Below are 19213 nucleotides of genomic sequence, written 5' to 3'. Positions count from 1 at the left end.
GTAGGACAAGCACCAGGTACCTAGCCATTGAAACTAGTGCATTGGCTTTACCTTCTGCCCTGGAAGGCAGAGGCTGTTTCTTCTCCACTGCTCGCACTAAGCAGACTCTGCCTAATTCAGCCATAGCAATCCTCTACTGACGCTTTGAGTCTGGGTGTTCTGCTGCAATGATAATGTATTACCTGGCTTCCCTCTGTCACGCGGCTGCCAGCTCTCTTCACCCACAGAGTAAAGGGCGCCAGTCACATGGACAAGAGAACACAGACTCACATCCAACCTCCAGAACACAGTGGTGGAGCAGATGAGGTGGTTTCAAAGAGTTGGACAAGAGAAGGCTTGGCAGGTCGGACTAAGGTTGGGGAGCCATGGGTACTGTTTGAAGATGCACAGAACCAGCCCTGGCAGCCTTGCCCACAGTGAGGGCTGTGGGAGATGTTTCCTAGCTTGGATGATCAATGACTGGTCAAGTCCAACAAGCCCTTGTTGATGCTGGATTGTGTTATAATCCAAATGGACACCAAACACAACTCATGGGTGCGGGTGTCTGCCTCCTAATCACCTACGAATAGAGCTTGCCTAAAGAGGGCCTCTGCCTCTGTGTGCTCCAGGAAAAGAATGAAAACCATAAGACTATCACACAAAACCTTATATGGTCCAGATCCGATCCCATTGAAATCATTTATCACTCGCTAGCATTTACTTTTCCTAATGACATCTTATTTGTCCCCACCCCCCATGATGGGATTCCTAAGAATTAAATGGGACTCGTACATAGATATTTTGAACTGGTATATGTATTACAATTCATTAAGAACAGAAACATTAATCTGAATAGATCACAAGGAAGACCCATCAACTCTGAATATACAGGTAGAGCTTGCAACCAAGTTCAGATGGGTAAACACTAACGAGCAAATGAATGTCAGGTGAGTGTGCCAAGAAGCCTGGCCTTCAACACACCTGTGACCCTCGTAACTCACTAGTTCTTCCAACTGCGGCCCTGACACAGAAACACTGGCATTGGACTCCTTAGGGATGGGACCTTGGGTCTGCAGAGGAGGCCAGGGGCAATCTTGCAGGGAATAAGACAGAGTCGTCATACATACCCTTCCCGGTGGGCCTCTCCTTTCTCCAGCTCCTGAATGACCCCCAGCAGCACTTTGATGGTCTCCTGGCTGGAGCTGATTAAGTTCTCCATCACCTGCAGCTGGGCCTTGAGGTCTACCACTTCGGTTTGAGGCACAATTTGTTGGCGTTCTTCATCCCCCACCCCAGCGGTGGGGCTAGGCTGGTTCTGTGGGGGCTGTTCGCTACATTCTGGGGACAGGCACTGCACTGGGGGTGAGCAGGCCAGAGCAGAGCCTGTGGATGCCTGCAGCCCATTGAGGTGGGCAGCCCTCCTCTGCTCCTCAACTGCAGGGCAGAGAGACCATTGGCTGGCAGCAGCCGAGTTCGACAAGCCAGGCTCAGGGTCCCGGGTACTGATGGCAGGCGGGTACACAGTGGCAACCTCTGTTTTAAATACCCTTCCATGGGTAAGCGGGGTGGGCTCCTCTGAATCAAGGGTGCCCCTGTCCGGCTTAGCTCTCCCCTGCAGCTGGTGGACAGGCTCCTCGGAGGGAGGCCGAGAGTTCGGCACTAGAGCTTCGGGGTAGCCAAGCATGTCTGGAGTCTTGCAGAGCTCTGCACAGTTGACCCCGGAAGGTTGGTCCAGCGCATTCACGTGCTCGTTGGAATGGAAAACCAAAGCTGTGGTCTTGTGAATCCTTCCCGCACTGCAAGGCCGGGGGTCCTCCATGGGCCCAGCCTCGCTCTTCTCTTTTGAGCCTGTTAGAAACCCATTGTTCTGGTTTTTGAAGGAATCTGCAGCTGGCAGGCCTTTGAGACTGCCTTTCTTGCGGTCCAGCGGGAAAGTCTGGTAACACTTGCGAAGGTCTGGTGAGGTCTGCACACCCGTGCTCTTGGTGACATTGGGAATGGATCGGCGTGCGGGCACTGTCATATACTTACGGTAGGCCGTCCTACAGGACACAGCCTTGGCCTCTCGCTTCTCCAGAGATCCCGAAGACAGCTGTGTGTCCCTCTGCTCATTCTGGGCCTCGCAGATATCCTTGAAGCGCACCTGCAGGGCTTTGTTCCGCTTTTTGATCTGCCGGTTAGGGTCTAGGGCATATCTCATCTCCAGGGCCAGGCAGGCAGCTGGCTCCACTTCCCGCTCTGGTGTCGTGAGTATGCATCTACCGGAGTCCTTGCTGACCATGGTGCCTGCATGCAGAGACAGCAACAGAAGCTTTAGTGGGTCAGAAGCACACACGCAAATGCAGCCGAATGGACTTCCAGCCAAATTACAGCTGCCGGTTTCCTAATTATTTTTAAACAGGTGAGGTCGGCCTTTATGTTAAGGAAAATCAGACAGGCGGGGAGTTGCTGGCAGGCACAGCATGAAATGCTTCTCGATATTAAAGCCTGCTTACTTTTCCATGTGGGATACACTCGGTTTCCGTTTGATAGTACTGCTTGTTTCCCCATTAGACAAACCTGTTTTACTACATTCATCAAGCAGCCCAGTGACGCTGATCCGTCAGCTCTGCAAATTATCTTTTCACATGTGTGTCTCCACTCCGCAGGCAGATGCTTTACCAAATGCAACCAACTTACTTAGTTTAGGATTTTTACGATTTTTTTTTTTTTTGGAGGATGACGCGATTAATCTATTATTGGAATCCAACAGTATTAAAGACTTACTGAAGACTCTAGGTCCTGAGCAGATAGACACCACATGTAGAGGAACGCCCTTGCAGGCAGGAACCAGGGTTAGTCAACATGGACCCTGTGGGGAGCCAGCGATCTTCCTCCACAGGGCTATCTCCGGGAATAAGTCATGTTGGGGAGCATGGCTTTTAGAAACATCAGTCATGAACACAACATGGGTTTCCCTGAGTCTACAAAAACAGCAATACCGTCTCTTTGCTGTGATTCCTTGGAGACTGGTATTGGGAAATTACTTTAAAAAATAAATTATTCATTCTAGAATCAAATTTTGTGTTTTGATCACAACCCCTGGAAAAAAAAAATGACAACAATGGTAGTTGTTCTAGCATTTAAATGCTGAAAGAAAATAAAATCAGGAGGCTTTTTGTTAATCATGCAGATTCATCTTGGGCTGAGCTATTAAATGCAGCTAAAGAGATGCAGGTGGCCAACGATTCTCTGGGGAATACCGGGAGGGTAAGCGCCTTCCCTTTATTAGGTAAGCAGATTCGCAGCTGCTTATCACACACCGAAGAATTTTCTGCGGGGCTGCACTTGAAGCAAGATTCAGCGAAGCTGGGCCTGACGGTGCAAATTTCTGATTCCAGCTACTTAGGAAGCTGAGGCAGGAAGATCACAAGGATAAGCCTTGCTTGAACTACAGAGTGAGTTCAAGGCCAAGCAGGGCAGATCAAGGAGTCCTTACCTCAATATAAAGTAAAAATAGATCTGAGATAAAGCTTAGTAGAGCATCTTCTTAGTATTTATGAGGACCTGAGTTCAGTCCTGGGTTTGGCGAAAGATAAACAGAAGATGGAGTTACATGCGCTGCTTGTGAACTAGCTGTCGCTGGCTTCCTGACATCTGAGAGTAAAGTGGGGGTCAGCTGGTTGGAAATGGGTATTCAGAAGATTCTGGCATCACAACCCCAGTGTTCAGGGTTGCCAACTCACAGAGATGAGCCAAGGCCAGTAAAAAGCGGCACTCCCCAGCCCAATGTCAACAGAACTCAAGCTCTGTCCTAAGGCAGAGGATTTGCAGGGGTAGTGATTTTTGACTATGGTAGCACTATTGGTAAGACCCCAGCCCAGAGACCTGGAGGAGACAGTCTCAGGACATGACAATGGAGATATTTACAGAGGGGCCACTACTTACGGGGTCAGAGAATTATTTTTCTTACATTTGGTGGCAATATTCCCATATCACAGAGGTATGCTATGCCACTTATTCAACCTCTCACAGCAGGCGAAGAGCACAGACAGGCCATGGCCCTCCAAATTCCAAGCTCATTCTGTTTCCAACAGACCCAGATGTCCAACATACATCCAATGCTTCTCCTGTCCTTAATCTTCAGTCAGCATGCTGTAGGCCGGTAGGCTTAAGGGCTGGATGAAGGAGAGGAAGAGGGGAACGCCAAGCCCTTGGCTTAGGGGTATCACATGTCCTATGCCTTCTCTGCAGGTATACTTCTGCTACACTGGCTTTTGCTGCCTTGTAAGCCACAGGTGTTTGCAGCGTGAAAGACTCAGAGGCACATCCAGTCCCCAACTCTTCATAACATTGCTGAACACTAATGGGTTTGGGGGAGGTACCCTAAAAATCACCTCTGCAGCCTTTGGTTCCATTTCCACCATGGTTACTCAGCTGCTGCTCTACTGGCATGTCAGGCAGATGACCGGCTGACGCTGGATGGGCTCTGAGCAGTGCAGAACACTCAGCAGCCGCAGTCAGCCGTGGCCCTAGCTTCTTCCAGAGAATAGAAGCACACCTTCCTTCCTGTGTGACAGCCGGCATTGTCACCAAGGGAGCGTCACCACCATGACAACCCTGCATTAGCCTTTCCAACCATGAATGCCCAAGGCCTCTATTGTCCCCGAGTTAAGGCCTCAGAATGAAGGCTTTCAAGTAAGGTGCTGGGGATATCTGCAGACGGTTGTAATCTGAAACTCAACCTCCAGGACAGTTTTAGAGAGGAGGGACTAGGAGTAGAATGGACCAGAGATGTAATACATTAATAGCAAGGCTCATACAGTGGAGGTGGGGATTGTGCCCGGGGGTGGGGGACAGTAGGGCAAGCCTGCCAGCACAGATAATAGCTATTCTTCAGGGACACTTAGCCCCAAAAGTAAAAGACATATACTCAGAAGTTGGTGCAGGGGAAGAGCCTTGGGAACTGGGGCCAAAAGAAAATTAAATCCTAACCCCCATTCTTATCTGTGACTGTTCTTTGGCTCCCTTGCCATCTAGGTGTGTCAGAATGTATTGTGCCATCGTTCTGAAGGAGACCTTCATACTAGGGGAAATTTGAAAGAGAGAGCATTTTTACAAAAAGCAATTTACTAGTAATTTTTCAGCCTTTTCCCTGCCAGTCCTGAAAAATGTGTGTCTGAGTAAGTTTGTCCTGCCTCACTATTCATCATCAGGATTTGCCAGGAACTGCACTGAAATAATTTTCCTACATCACTCTGCTGGTTTGCTGAGTGTTAGACCAGACCATCAAACTCATAAAACAAATCAGAGGAATTAATTGCTGGTGGTAAAAGCAAAAGAATAAAAAACAAAACTCTCAGCTTTTCGTGCTTTACAGAGTTGCTAGCTAAGTATGTAAAAGACTATTCCCTTATTAGGGAAAATAAAGATAAATAATAAGGAAGTTCTTTGCTTTAGTGAGCCTGTACTGGGGGTTGGCCCTAGGGCCATATGCCTGCTGGGCAGGTTTGAAGATTAATTTTTATCTTTTTATTATGCGTATGTGTATGAGTAGAGATGCTCCAAAAGGCCAGAGGTGTTGGAAGCCCCTGGAGCAGGAATCAGGGGCCCTTGTGAGCTGCCTGTCATGGGTGCTGGGAATTATGCTTGGGTCCTCCACAAGAGCAGTGTGTGTGCTTAATTGCAGAGCAATCTCTCTAGGCCCTATGCATGGACCTCTGTGTGCTAACAAATGCCAACTTATGCCTGTACATTTCACACCCATCTTCTCATTTGACTCTCAGAATCCCCCTGCCTGCTGGGGCAACTCCATTGCTATCCTCATCCTGTATGTTGAGACTCTGAAGGGCATAGCTGAATAAGTCCCTTTGAATAACATTCTCTAAAGAACGGTCCTAAGCAGAGAGATCTGTCACTTGGCATGACCCTTGGTCAACTTCAAGAAGCATCAGCTAAGCCCAGCATGGTAGCATGTACCTGCAATTCCAACACATGAGAGCCAGAGACAAGAGGATCATTGCAAGTTTAAGACCAGCTTGGTCTACACAAAGATTCTGGGTTAGCCAGTGGTAACTCAGGCCCTTTCTTTAATGATAATATTAATAACAATAACAAAGTATCAGACATCTGAAAAGTGAATGAGTCAGCCTCCTGGCCTTCTTATATTATGTATCAAGGGTGGGTTATGGGAGACCTCCAGTGGTCCTGGAACATGTCTGTCATTGGTGCATCAGGGTTGCCTTGAAGTTAGGTGACTGTCAGACTTGAATTGCATTTATAACATGGCTTCCTTGGGTAGGTCACCCCATAGAGCTAGAGCTAGAGGTGCTGGTTCTTTGGGTGAATCTCTTAATCTGCAGAGCAGCGAGAGTCCATAACTTGTGTTAGATTTAATGGGAAATGCTTTGGGGAAGTGGCAAGTCATGGTTGGGCCTGCCTGGCTCAGGGAAATCTAGATGCTGTTGAGCTGTGTAGAATATAAATGTCTTAATTACTCTCAAATTAAATTTCATAATCAAATGTGAGCTGTAAATATATAAACCCTGTAGTTTTAGATTAGCGATGTCGTGTCATCTCTGTACTGTTTTAAATTAATAACACAGATAAAAACACGCTCAGTTCAACAGCCTAACAATAGGTAAACAGTCAAGTAAATGATGGCATATCCTCACTCGCTGTGACCATTAAAATAATCATTATAAAGAAGGCTTGGTATCTCCACAAAACAGGAGCTAATGTTAAGTGAAAGAAAATGGCCTACCAGGTTTAGCTGGGGAAAGGGAAATAAACCGAAGTGGTTGCTGTTGTATTTAAACATTGTCTTTCGGAAGAGTGTCCTACCTGTATTTTTTGACATAAGGCTGTTGTTACTTTACTTTTCTTGTTAAAACTCATGGAGCAAAGCACCCCTTCTGCAGGTCTTTGTAAGTATGAACACTCTCAGTCCCATAAAAGATCAGGCAGCACCCAGAGGCCTTCTTTGATCGTGCCGAGAAAGTACTGAATTTTAGTGATGGTAGTGTGTCTGTGCTTGTATGTCTAGCTGTATACATATGCTCTCATGGCTTAGAGAATTAGCAGACCATGCCAGCAATCCAGAGAACTTACTATGAAGAAGAAAACTGACGCTGGTTTGAATTTATAATCAAATCAATTTGCCTTGTGGTCTGTGATGAGCAGCTCCAGAAATCTGGGGTTCCATCAGCTGACGGGAAAGACTCTTGCTTCTATTCTGCCATTGTAAAATGTCTCCTCCTTCCCAGGATTCCTATGTGCCCCTCTAATGTGGTATGTGTGTCTTGATTGGTCCTCTGACAGGTGGGACTGTAGAGAAACTATCTGCCTTGTGGTGTTCTGTCACTGTATATAGCCTAAGAGGCAGCAAGTCACCCCATGAATGTGGATCAGGACTGCATGAAGTTGCCAGCTTCCCAATGGCTCTCCCACAGTCGAGGCACCTTGGAGCCAGAGATGCTGGCTGCAGTTCAAGATTAATTGGGTCAACATTTTATTCCACATGCTGAGGAAAGGCCTGTGCATTAGGCTCCTCAGAGTGGGGGAAAGGGGCAAGTGGATAAGCTTTACCATGGAGCTTCCTAGTGGGGAAGGAAGGTAGGGCTCTCCCTCGCTCCAGGACCCCTGTTTACAGGGGAAGCTTTAAAGCAGTAATCTAGTTCACAGTCCTGAGCCTTGTCTTGAGACAGAGACCACCACATAGATGCTACAATGGGTCTCAGCTCCACAGTCTAGATTAATTTAACACATGGAGATGCCCTTTTCCCAGACACTTGTTCTGTCTTCAGAGGCCACAGATCTGCCTGGAGAGGGATGACTCTAAGTACATTCAGATGTCTCTCTAGGGTCAGCCGGAAGTGAGGGAGCTGCTCCAGGGACAGCAACCTGGCTGTGGTAGGAAATCAGGGAAGACACAGCCTGCTTGTGTTCTTGTTTTCCTTCTCTCTCTCTCTCTCCCTCCCTCTGTCTGTCCCTCCTTCCACCTCTCCCTAGGCTGACCTTGAGCTTACTCACAGTATTCCAGGATGACCTTGAATCGCCACCTCTGGTGCTGGGATTATAGGTATATGCCTATGGCTCATTTACTTGATGCTGGGAATCAGTGTGTTGGACAGACAAGGCAAGCCATCTACCAACTGAACTACATCCTCTCCCTCTCTTACTGGATGGAATATCGAAGGGTAACCTGGACCATTATGAACTAGTGCCTCTCCAGTCTGAAATTGGGAATAGTGATATTTCGAGGTAAAATGCAATCTTTGGGGCAGAAGAAACCCTGTCTCCACTGGGGCTCTGGTTTGCCCTTATCTGTGTCATTACAACATGCAGCTCACCAAGAAGAGAGCCTTGGAAAAAGTCACCCCAGTGCTGCAAACCGCTGCTATCATGGGCGCATGCTGTTCTGCTCACAGTGAGTAGGCAGAAAGACATGAACTGTGTGCCTCATCCAGGCGTGGACACCTTGGGTTTGGTGTGGAGACTTCAGAACAGCGTTTCTCAACCTGTGAGCTGTGACCCCTTTGAGAACAGAACAACCCTTTCACAGGGGTCGTCCAAGACAATCAGAAAAAAAAAACCAGACATTTACATTACGATAACAGTAGGGAAATTACACTTATGAAGTAATAATGAAAATAGTTTTATTGTCAGGGGTCACCACAACATTGAGGAAATGTATTAAAGGGTTGCAGCATTAGGAAGGTTGAGAACCACTGCTTTAGAATATCCAGAAAATGGTGCTCTTCAAGGAAGCAGACTCTCCCTTTTACTAAGGTTCCATCAAAGACAGTAACCTTTGGTTACCCACTATCCAGATAGCATCTACGCTGGTAGAAAGCAATTAACAGAATGTTATGATTGTTTGAAAAATCAGCTGGGAACCCTGCCACCTCCAAATGGGGTGTTATGTCCATTAAAGAAACAGCAGCCCCACCACCACCACCACTACCACCACCATTTGCAACAGCTAGCTTGGCAATCAGTTAGTGGCCAAAGAGTTAGGTAGACCAGGTTCCAACTATCAGCTTTGGACAGGGAAACCAATCTTCCTGGGCTCGCACGTACCCATGGGCATGCCAGTCCCGAGAAGGATGCAAGATGTTGGCCAGTGGCTCTGAATGTGGTGTGTGGGCACATTTCACTACTATGGCAGGCACCCTACTTTCCCTGTGGAGGGTCAAGGTAGTAAAGAGCTCCCCAGGGAGCCATGTGGAACTCCTCAGAGGTTGGAGCTTGTAGGAGTTGGTGCAACGTTAAAGCCATGGCCTCCCTTTCTTATGTCTCGTTGGATTTGTAGTCCCACAAAGTCAGGCGCATGTGTACTCGGCGCGATGTGGAGAGTCCTCTGCCTAAATTATGCTGAACCCAAACTGGGTTGTCTGTGTCTGTGTGTTCCTGTGACCTGTGAACACTTTACCCACCAAACCATCTTTCCAGCCTCAGTGCACAATACCCTTTAACTCATGATTTATTGGAACCTCAGACTGGAATACTGACTTTTCCTCCCTGTCCCTCAAAGTGCCTTATGCAAGCAGAACCTTCCCTGCTACACTTCACTTTCATCTCAGGACACCATACTGGGACGCCCAGGGCAGGATTTTGGTGTATAAGTAGCCATGCACAATGGAAGTCATTTAGAATCGAGATACAATCTGTCTTTCTGGCAAGGCCATGCAGGTCTCTGTCTCTTGGCCTCAAACAGATCCCCACCCCTGTATTCTCCTCGGTTTGTTGAATAGGTCTGAGTTCACAGCAGAGGTAGCTAAGCCAAGAAGAAAGAGCCATGAGTGCTTCTGATAATCGGCTTCTATTCATAAGCTGATCGCTGAATGTAGAGAAAACGTCTTTGCCCCAGGAATGCATGTGGACGGTTCCCTGGCTGTACAGAGCTAGAGCCCTTATACTTTTCCTTGACCCAGGTCTAATGTGGAAAGATAGCCTGCTTTGAATTCTGAAGGCCCTCCGACTCGTGGGCTACAAATGCTAGAGGGTGCTTTAATTCGGAGTAACTCACAGTCAGAATCAGGGGGGCCACCTTTTTCCTTTCCCTGAAGCTGATGGCTGGTGAGAGTGACCTCAGAAATTGCTCACTGCCCTGAAGATTGTTTTGTCAGTTTAAACAAGACTTAAGGGCTAGGGAGATGGCTCAGTTGGTAAAGTGCTTTCAAGGACTTGCGTTTGATCCTGACAACAGATGTAAAAAGCCAGGAGCGGTGTATGAGTTTCTAATCCCAGCACCAGGGAACTGTGGACAAGCAGATCACCAGGGCTGCCTCTCCTAATAGATAAGAGACCACATCTAAAAAAAAAAAAAAAGTGGATGGCTCCTGAGGATGACTTCTGAGTGGACATGCACACGCCCATAATTGCATGGTTGCCTATACTTGTATGTATACTGATCCCATACACACACACACACACACACACACAGAGAGAGAGAGAGACAAAGAGAGAGAGAGACTGAGACTTAACTTAGTCAGAAAGAGTGTGCATAGTTAATTGCTTGGGATATGGAAAGTGAAGAAATACTCTGATCAGAATGACTGACAGTTATTTATTGCAGGTCTGCAAAGGTCCAAGTTTCAGTGTTCAGAAAGTAAGTACAAGCCGGGAATGGTGGCACATGTCTTTAATCCTAGGACTAGGAAGCCAAGGTAGGCAGATGTCTGAATTCGAGGCCAGCCTGATCTAAAAAGCACATTCCAAGACAGCCTGGGTTACACAGAGAAAATTTATCTTGGGGAAAAAAACAAAAACAAATAAAACAGAAAGGAAAAAAAAAGTGTCCTCTCTAGTAGTGGGGAAGAGAGAATAAATTGCCTGCATGTTGTACGCTTTTTTGACTGGGTCACCCTAATAGCTGTCATAATTTTTTCATTAAAATAATCTCATCTGTCATGAATCCTGGTATTTTCTCTTCTTTTCTATAGAGGTTAGTTGATTCTTTATTTTCTTTCTTCACCAGCAGCAGCAATTAACTGTCTGCCTTCTTTTATTCATATCAAAAAATTAGCTGCTACTTTACAACATGGGTATGCAGGCAAGTCTCACATGCTCTGTCTTCCCCTTTGAAGGTATGTCTCTTGTGTGTGTGTTTGTACCTTAACAATGTTCCAGTGGCACGGAGCGGGCCCTGTGGTGCTTCTTGAGAGATGGTTAGTGTGGTCCACCTTCAACCTAGAAACACAACTACCATGCTTACCTCCGCTGAGCTTGAACAGAGGTCTTAGAGGCGGCCTCCAGACCCGTCTTGCACCCACCCCCTGCCTGGATTGCAGAACCATATTCCAGCAAGCAAACTGCTAACCATTTGTTCACTTCACGTCGATCCTGCATATTCCCTAAGTACCCCCCACTATCTTTTATGCCTCGTTGCTGTTGTTTCTCTGTTGACTTCCCCTCCATACCATTCTCCTCCTCATCTTAGTCTCTGTACCTCTCCTGAAATCTTCCTTCCTTTCTTACTTCCCATCCCTGTCTGCGGAGGCTCTAAGTAAAGGTGCCTCTCCTCTCGGCAGAGCCCAGTCCAGTAGAAAATCTTGTTGTCTTTAAAGCCTTCTTAGCTCCTTCCTACCCAAGTCTAGGCTCTTATTTCTCATCACTACTCAAGAATCCCCACTAACAAAGTTCTGACATCCCCACACCATGCCTAGAACACACTGTGATCATTCCTACTGTGTGTCTTTTCTTCCCTTGCCTCACATTCCAGAGATGAGTCTTATTCTTCACTCATGGCTCATTGCGTTTAGATGGGATAGACTTTGTCTTGCTTCTTCAGGGCTGTTCCAGGCATCTATATGTCCAAGGTAACCAGACACCCTAATGGATGCTGGGCACATGTGAAACAGTGAGGCATCATCCTCAGCAATGTGTCATTCAGTTGGGCAAGTTATACTCAATAGATCCTTCCTGGTGGTACTAGGGACAAGTTGCTGAGAGTGATCTTGGGAATGTGGGCAATTGCACTTGAAAGCATGCAAAAAGCAGCCTAATGTGCTTTCTCTCAAACATAAGTGTTTGGACAAGCCCTACTCAGCAACTTCCCTGCTTTGTACCCAGCCATCCTTCAATACTTGCTGACTGATTTGAGAATATAAATATATATCATCTTTGGACCAGAGGCTCTTCCCATGATCTGGTCAAGGAGCCTTTGGATGAGTATGCAGTATCAGTGATTTCCAAGAATTCTGTCTACATTCCCTGGAGAGCTTGGCTGTGTAATAAACCCTGGGTAGGAATAAGAGAAAGAACAAGTTTTCATTAAGTTTGATGAAACCACTACCTGGAGTTACGCAACATTTTTTCCCCTGCTTTTGCAAGAGAAAGATATAGCGTGCATACAAGAATAAGGAGGTGGTCTATGAATGGGGCCAGTTTTACATCTCACTGTGAAGCTGAGCAGGGACTTGATGGCATATTCCTTGCAGCCATTTTGACTTGCTAACAGTATATTTGTTCTGATGAATTCCAACAGTCTTCTTAGGAATATGATGTAGTTCCCAAAAAATTAAGAATTTAATTCACGCATCTCAATGGCTTCAAGTCATTAAAAAAAAATTCAGAGCATAATATCTTTCATAATCCCAGCCTTCTGACCAGCTATAGAGGAGGCACCCTTGATCTTCGATTGGCAAACATTGTAGGGTCCAAAGCACAACAGTGAACCTTGGTACTCCAAAAGTGCATCAAAGTCTGGATGGAATCACACTCATTTTCCATACCCTGTATGTGACCTGTGGATATAATTATGGATTACTAAGTACCATCAGTCCTTAGGTATCTTATCTACTAAGATGAATGTGTGCCCAGAAAAACATATAGACAGAATGACAAAGAGACATATTGGTGGATAGAGACAGGCACGTCCCAACAGAAGAAGGGACACTCAGCAATGATGGGGCAGATGAACTATGGTGCATTTTGTTCGTTCTGCACTTCAGGGAGGTATAGAGAGCTTCAGTGGCCTTGAGCCTCACTGTCAAATTTTTGGCAGCTTGGTTAGAGTTGCATAAATCTTTTCTCCACCCAGAGATTGGTGGGCACTTGATTCTTGGGCAGAACTAAGGCCAGGGCAGGCAATTGGGGTATGACACTTTCCTCACACGGAAAGCTCAAGTATCAATCTAGTGGGGAGGCCAAGCTGATATTCCTGTGTTTGCCTCCATCTACAGCCCTCCATGGTGCAGGTGCCATGGTAATTTACAGATCATGGCAAGAAGAAAGAGAACAAAAGAATAAGACTGTGTAGTCCATGAGCACAAGGTGGGCAATGAGCGGACTCCCGAATACAAGGCACATGCTGATCTCACCCAGTCCTTCAGTGGCCCTGCTGTTGTTGCTCTTCTTGAAGCTTTCTTTGGAGGAGGACCTGAGTGTTGCTGAGGTGCAGCCTTTTCCTGTGTGTGCATGCATGCATGCGTGTGTGTGTTTAAAACAAGTAGTCTGTCTTGGCAATGACACAAAGCCCAATAAGTGGCTGTTCTCCCGCAGAAGGAAAAAAGCATGCCTTTTCCTTAAGGACTTGCTCTCTGCAATGGGTTAGGAGCTGAGACTTATAAAAGAAGAAAGAGACTATATATTTAGTCCCCACCCCTATCCTGTTAAATTAGTGTCTGGAGGTTAGAGACTGGGAAGCATTATATATTTTTAAACTCCTTGGTTCACTTTCTGTTTATTGGTTTTTGTTTTGTTTTTGAGACAGGATTTCACTGTGTAGCTTTGGCCGTTCTGGAGCTTGTGTTGATTGATTAGGCCGGTTTTGACCTCATAGAGATCCACTTGCCTCAGAATCCTCAGTGCTGGGATTAAAGAGATGCACAACCATTGCTGGCTTCCTCGGATCATTTTGATAGTGCATTTTTATGAAGATAAACCACTGGCTTGTGCCTTCTGTTATTTCCTTCCCCCACCTCCTTGATATCTTCTTCATTTTTGATTTTAAAATTTTTATTTATTATTAATGTGTGTCTGTGCCAGCACCTGATTATATGCCATAGAGGGACATGGGGCATCATCCCTATCGAGTTAGACTGGATCATATTTGCACAGATTCAATGATGTCATCACTCTGCATAACCCTGGGTAAATTTGCCACATCAGTGAATCTGACAGACACAGTAAATAGAGATGTACTCAGAGGAGAGTTAATGTAATACATACAAAGAGAAATACAAATACCAAGACAAAAATAAATTGAGTGGAGGCACAAATTATTTTAGTGAGGTTATAGAGCTAACAACCACTATTCAAACAGGCACACACAACAGTTGACGGGGAGAAGTCATAACTCCGCCATCTTAAACAGCCCTGACAAGAAGCATGGAAGCTAGGGTTTAAAAGCAAGACACTGGTAGCCCTCGAAGTTTCCAACTCCCCATGCTTCCACTGGCAGCGTTCCAAGAACTCTTCGGGGCGCTAAGTCCTGGACACAGGTTCCAGCTGTGGGAGCCTCAAGTTCATCATCAGTGGATGGTAGCCGTTTGTGTAGTGTGGTTCAAGGAGAAGACGGGAGGGAGGAATCAGCATGTACCATCCTTGTACAGACTTTTCAGACAATACTGGTACATAGGTGGGCCTGGCCCAGAAGGAAAGGAAGTTGGTGTCACTGTCTCAAAATGAAATGTGAGGTTAGAGGTCCCGAGGCAGACCCTCACTGGCCCAGTGAACTCTGGGAGAACTCTAGCAAAAATTCCCTTGAACTTGGAATGTCAGTCTTTGTGTGCGGAGGCTCGCTCTTCTTCTTGTTTGTTTCTCAAAGGTAAGTCAGCTCAAAGACAGTCTTCCCTTTACACTCAATCCCTGCCCAAGTGGACTTTAGCAGAGAAGATCCCGATTGTGAGCTGGGCAGAGGAAACTTGACCCTTTAGCTGTTTTTTTTCTAAACACAGCATGGTTAGACTTGCGGACCAACTGTCCATCTAAAGGTACTTTTTCCCTTTAGCACCATCCATTATGATGTTTTTGTCCTCTTTAAAAAAAAAAAGACAGGAAGACTTGCTTCCAGCCAGGATTCCCTGGATTTCCAGTGAAAATGACTGACTAGGTTTACTGTTAATAGCCTCATTAAATATTCATTGAGCACCTGTTACTAGATCCTACAGTGTTTCTTCCCTTAAGGCTCTCTTTGAGTTGTGAGTCTCCAGGTCCATCCATCCATTCCTCCCTTTTTGAAAGCACTTTTGATGCTTTGGGTTAAAAGAAATGATTTCAAACAAACAAAAAACAAAAACAAAACCCCCTCACCTTTTCATGTCATATTTCCAGTTCAATACCCAGTCTCAAATTCCAGGGAATCACCACCCCTTTTTCCTGATGGCTCCTCAGATTTCCATTAGAACCACTCAACCCCCGGGGTAGAACTTCAGTCAATACTCTGCCATTGACATGGTACAGGATTCCACTGATGGAGATCTCTCATAGCTGGCCCCTCTCTATCCAACCCCAGTGCTAACCCGCCACGTTTGGCACTGGTCAATTCTCACTCACCCCTGGCACCTTCTCAGCTGGCCTCTGGTTTCTTTTCTCTGGTTTCTATCTGGATATCAACACTTAGTTATGATACACACTCTTGCTGAAAGCATCCTAGGAGGCCTGCCTTGCCCTTCTGGGTCCTTCTTAAAGTGGCTTCAAACTGTGTCCTAGCACCCTGTGATGCTGAAACCCAAACCTTTGCCAAATGTCACTCCTCATTCTTCCCTTGCTAGTCTCTTCCTCTCATTGTAACACCCACTTCAAGCCCTGGGTATCTATGCGCTGTGCCCAGGATTCTCTCTCAACCTGACACTTGAAGTCAGTCAAGGCGACACACGCGCCGGAACCGTCCATCCTGATTCTCTCTTGTGAGTCTAGATGTGTTTGTATGTTTGCCACATCCTAGTCACCTCCTCTTCTCTTCCTGCCGGACCCAGATTCCTTGAAGGCCTTTCCTGCAGTCTTGAAATCTCTTCCCCGTTGCTTATCTGTCTACCTTGCCCATGTCCCTTCTAAGAGGCTGGTCTTTATCGTGCCCGTAAATTTCCAAGATTCCTAAAAGTACTAGAAAAAAAAAAGCAGATCTCATGAAGCAGGCGGCAGATGCTATGAGCTGTCTAGAATCTACCCACTGAAAACATGTGGAAGAGATTTTACAGTAGGACGGTTGACCTATTCAGGATACTTCCAAGAACAATGCATAGGGGACCCGTGCCACTTGCTGGAATGGACTAGGAAGACCAAGTGAGCAATGGGTCTGCTGTTCCTTAGAGTTTCCTCTTCGCAGCTGCTGACACGAGGGCCGCAGCATCAGCCTGCTCTGTTGCTTCTCTGGGTCACTGAAGTGGAGAGAAATCAACTTTCATTTGCAAAGCTGCTTGTTACGTTTTCGGCGTTCTGCAGCTTTCTCTCTCTCACCCCTCCTGGTCTGGAGTTTCTTGCTTTCATTTTTATGCCCTAGGCTAGATTATCAAAGGCTGGACTGGAATTTTCCATGGTAACTCCAATGCAAACTACGAGGAGCATTTTGACGTGCTGTTAGGATCACTGTTGGTTGTTGTTTCTTTGCTCCATTTGTTAGAATAGTGGAACTTCTGTGACTGTACACCCGGCACGGATAAGCCTCTCTCTAGTCTTTCCTTTCTCAGCCTTCCCAATCCCAGAATGATGTGGCCACTGGACACGCCTATGAATATGCGGTCCTTCAAATCCTCGGCTCCCTTCTCTACAAAAGCAATATCCAAATGATTACTTCAGAGAGAATTCTTTCCAAATCCCCACAAAGTAGTATACTATCCACAAGGTTTATGGAGTAATTTAGAAACACAGCTCTTCCTTGTCTCCTATTTCTACTTTCTCCATATTCAAGTTCAGTTTCTCTCATGCCCAGCTGGAACTGAGTCTCCAGTTCAGGCTGCTTAGCCTGATGGCTTAGGACCCAGGTGACTGAATGACCAGGAGATGTCTCTAACATTCTGGTGTTCCTTAATCTGAGCGCAGGGTCTTGGTTGCCTCCATGACCCCACCATGCCTTCTGTGCCTTCGGGGGGAATGAAACAGTTATATCCTCAGACATGGTTGAGAGGTTCAAACCCAAACCTTGTGTGTCGTACTAATTTGCGAAGTCATCCAAACAAATTGTTTATGTGATTTGCCAGGGCCACTGTAACTCGTACAAATCTGTATTCCGTCCTCAATGTATAAGAAAAGCACTTTTTTTTTTAAAGTGTGCTGATTAAAGGTCATGATGTTTTAGCGTGTTTACATAAAGGGAGATTAAGCCTGGATAAAGGCTTCTCTGAACACTGTGGAGACGTGTGTGTTGTCATGTCACACCGCTCATCCTAAATTCTGCTTTAAAATATTGAAGCCACTCCATCATGTTATGAAATATTAAAATCAAACATGAAGGTTCCACATCATAAATTATGTCAGCGAATTTGGGGTTGAAGAATGCAGGTCGCTGGAAGTACAGTAGAGGCCAGGGTGATGAACCCGGCTGTCACATTTACGAAGGTTCTATGGAAAACAGTCCTTCTTGTGTCTGGAACTCCTACGGCCTTTCATTCCCAGGAGGATAGGAACCACTTCCATTCTGTATAATCGGTGTGGTACCCCAGATGATCTGTTAACAACATCTCTGCCTTAGGTGTCTGCTGGGTTGGTCTAGAGTGTTAGAATCAAAGCCTCTGGTGGTTCTGTTACTGCTCTTCAGTGGCAAGGCCTGTCCTCAGAACTGCTGTACCGTGCTATGCCTCTCATCATTTCTGAGCATTATTGTCGGAACCCAACATAAGTAATCTGCTTCTACCAGGGGGTTCGGTACCCGTCTCTCTCAGCCCGAGAGCCGCGGATGCAAATATCTAGCAATGTGGATAGGTACCTGGCCTCTCACTAGGACAGATTGGTACGCCTCAGCCTTCTCTTTCTTTTCTGTGGACTCTCCTGTGCAGGGCTCTTCTCTGGAGATGGAGATCTGTCAGCACAGGCCTTTCATTTATTTACGTAGTTCTTAAAATTTTGTCTACAAAGGGGAAGACAAAAGTCTAAAATTTCTTTCATGGGGCAAAAATAAGCCACAGCAGAGGAGCTCTGTGGTAAACTGAGGTAACAGGATGAGCAGATTTTCATAGAGCCTACGCTTTCTAGTGCTTGCCTGATTAACCTGCTTCTTAACCTCTAGTTATGTTTCCCAATGTGATAATGGACCTGATTTATGTCAAAACCCCTGTGTCTTAATCACGACAATAAGACAGAAAGTCATGGTAACTGTTGTCCTTTCAAGACATTCTTGGCTTTTCAAGGACATCCTGTCTTTAAAGAGGAACCTTTGCAGATAAAAAATGAAAAGAAATTAAATTGAATCACTCTACCTTTTAAAGGAAAGATGGATTTAATGAAGAAAACAAAACTCTCTATAGCTCACATAATTTATGCCAAATACTGTGACCGCTATGCTGGGCTCCCTCCCTCCCAAATGCAGTTCTGATAAACCCCGTCCTGGAGGGCAGTACCCTCTCATAGAAGTAGTAAACCCGGACTGTAAATTATTAATATCTGGTGAGGTATGCAGATGGCAGGACTTGCATTTTTTTTCCCTTGAGCTGTTTTGTGCACGTTTGCTAATCTTGCTTGCAAAAAATATTGCAAAGATAAATATGAACTTTGAAAAGTAACATTCAACAGGATGCGAATGTAAGAAATAGCACACCATGAATAGTAAAGCCCGGCGTGTTCCGCCTCTGCGGAGTGAAATGATTACTGGCTGTTCAGCCTTTACCATCAGCTTCAGGAGGCAGTATCCTTTTTTCATTTATGAACTTCTCATGGGGGGTGATCTAGGTTTTATGATCTGAATGGCATTTTTAGTCAAACCCCTAGTCCTGTAACCTTGACTGTGCCCTGGTCAGGTTGTAAAAAAGTAACCCCCAATCAAGTCATTTTCCAAGGGAAAACCTTCAGGCGGCTGACCTCAACCCTGTGCTAGCCCTTGCCTTGGTGCTCTGAAATGATCTCGTAGGTTCTTAGCCAAGGCAGGGCTTGCCCAAAGTTCCTTCCCACTCTTGCCAGTTTCACCTCGGGATGCTTCGGCAGAATTTCAGCACCCATGCAGACAAGGTCAAATTAAACTGCTTCTGTTACTGCTTCTAGCTCATGAGCCCAGGAGGGCAGCCAATCCCCCAGCCCCAGACCTGCAGCAAGAGAGGGAAACGGATCTGAGCCCTGGTCTGCAGAGAGTAAAAAGCACCCATTTTCTCCGTTATTTACT

General features: G+C 46.0%; 2 protein-coding genes across 3 annotated transcripts in view; one reads left to right on the top strand and one right to left on the bottom strand.

The window, feature by feature from the left end:
• Window positions 1-19213, top strand: part of Dock1 (dedicator of cytokinesis 1) — a 502998-nt gene that overhangs the window by 251254 nt on the left and 232531 nt on the right. The window lies entirely within an intron of this gene.
• Insyn2a (inhibitory synaptic factor 2A) overlaps window positions 1-19213 on the bottom strand; it is a 55904-nt gene that overhangs the window by 35584 nt on the left and 1107 nt on the right. Inside the window, exon 2 of the mRNA XM_048455252.3 lies at window positions 1107-2265. Coding sequence (XP_048311209.3) covers window positions 1107-2260 — 1154 coding nt within the window. The 5' untranslated portion in view covers window positions 2261-2265. The remainder of the gene's footprint in view (window positions 1-1106; window positions 2266-19213) is intronic.

Source organism: Myodes glareolus, chromosome 7 (assembly GCF_982192425.1).
Source record: "Myodes glareolus chromosome 7, mMyoGla1.1, whole genome shotgun sequence".
Lineage (NCBI taxonomy): Eukaryota > Metazoa > Chordata > Mammalia > Rodentia > Cricetidae > Myodes > Myodes glareolus.
The sequence above is the reverse complement of the archived record's forward strand: the minus strand, read 5'-3'. Positions and strand labels throughout refer to the sequence as shown.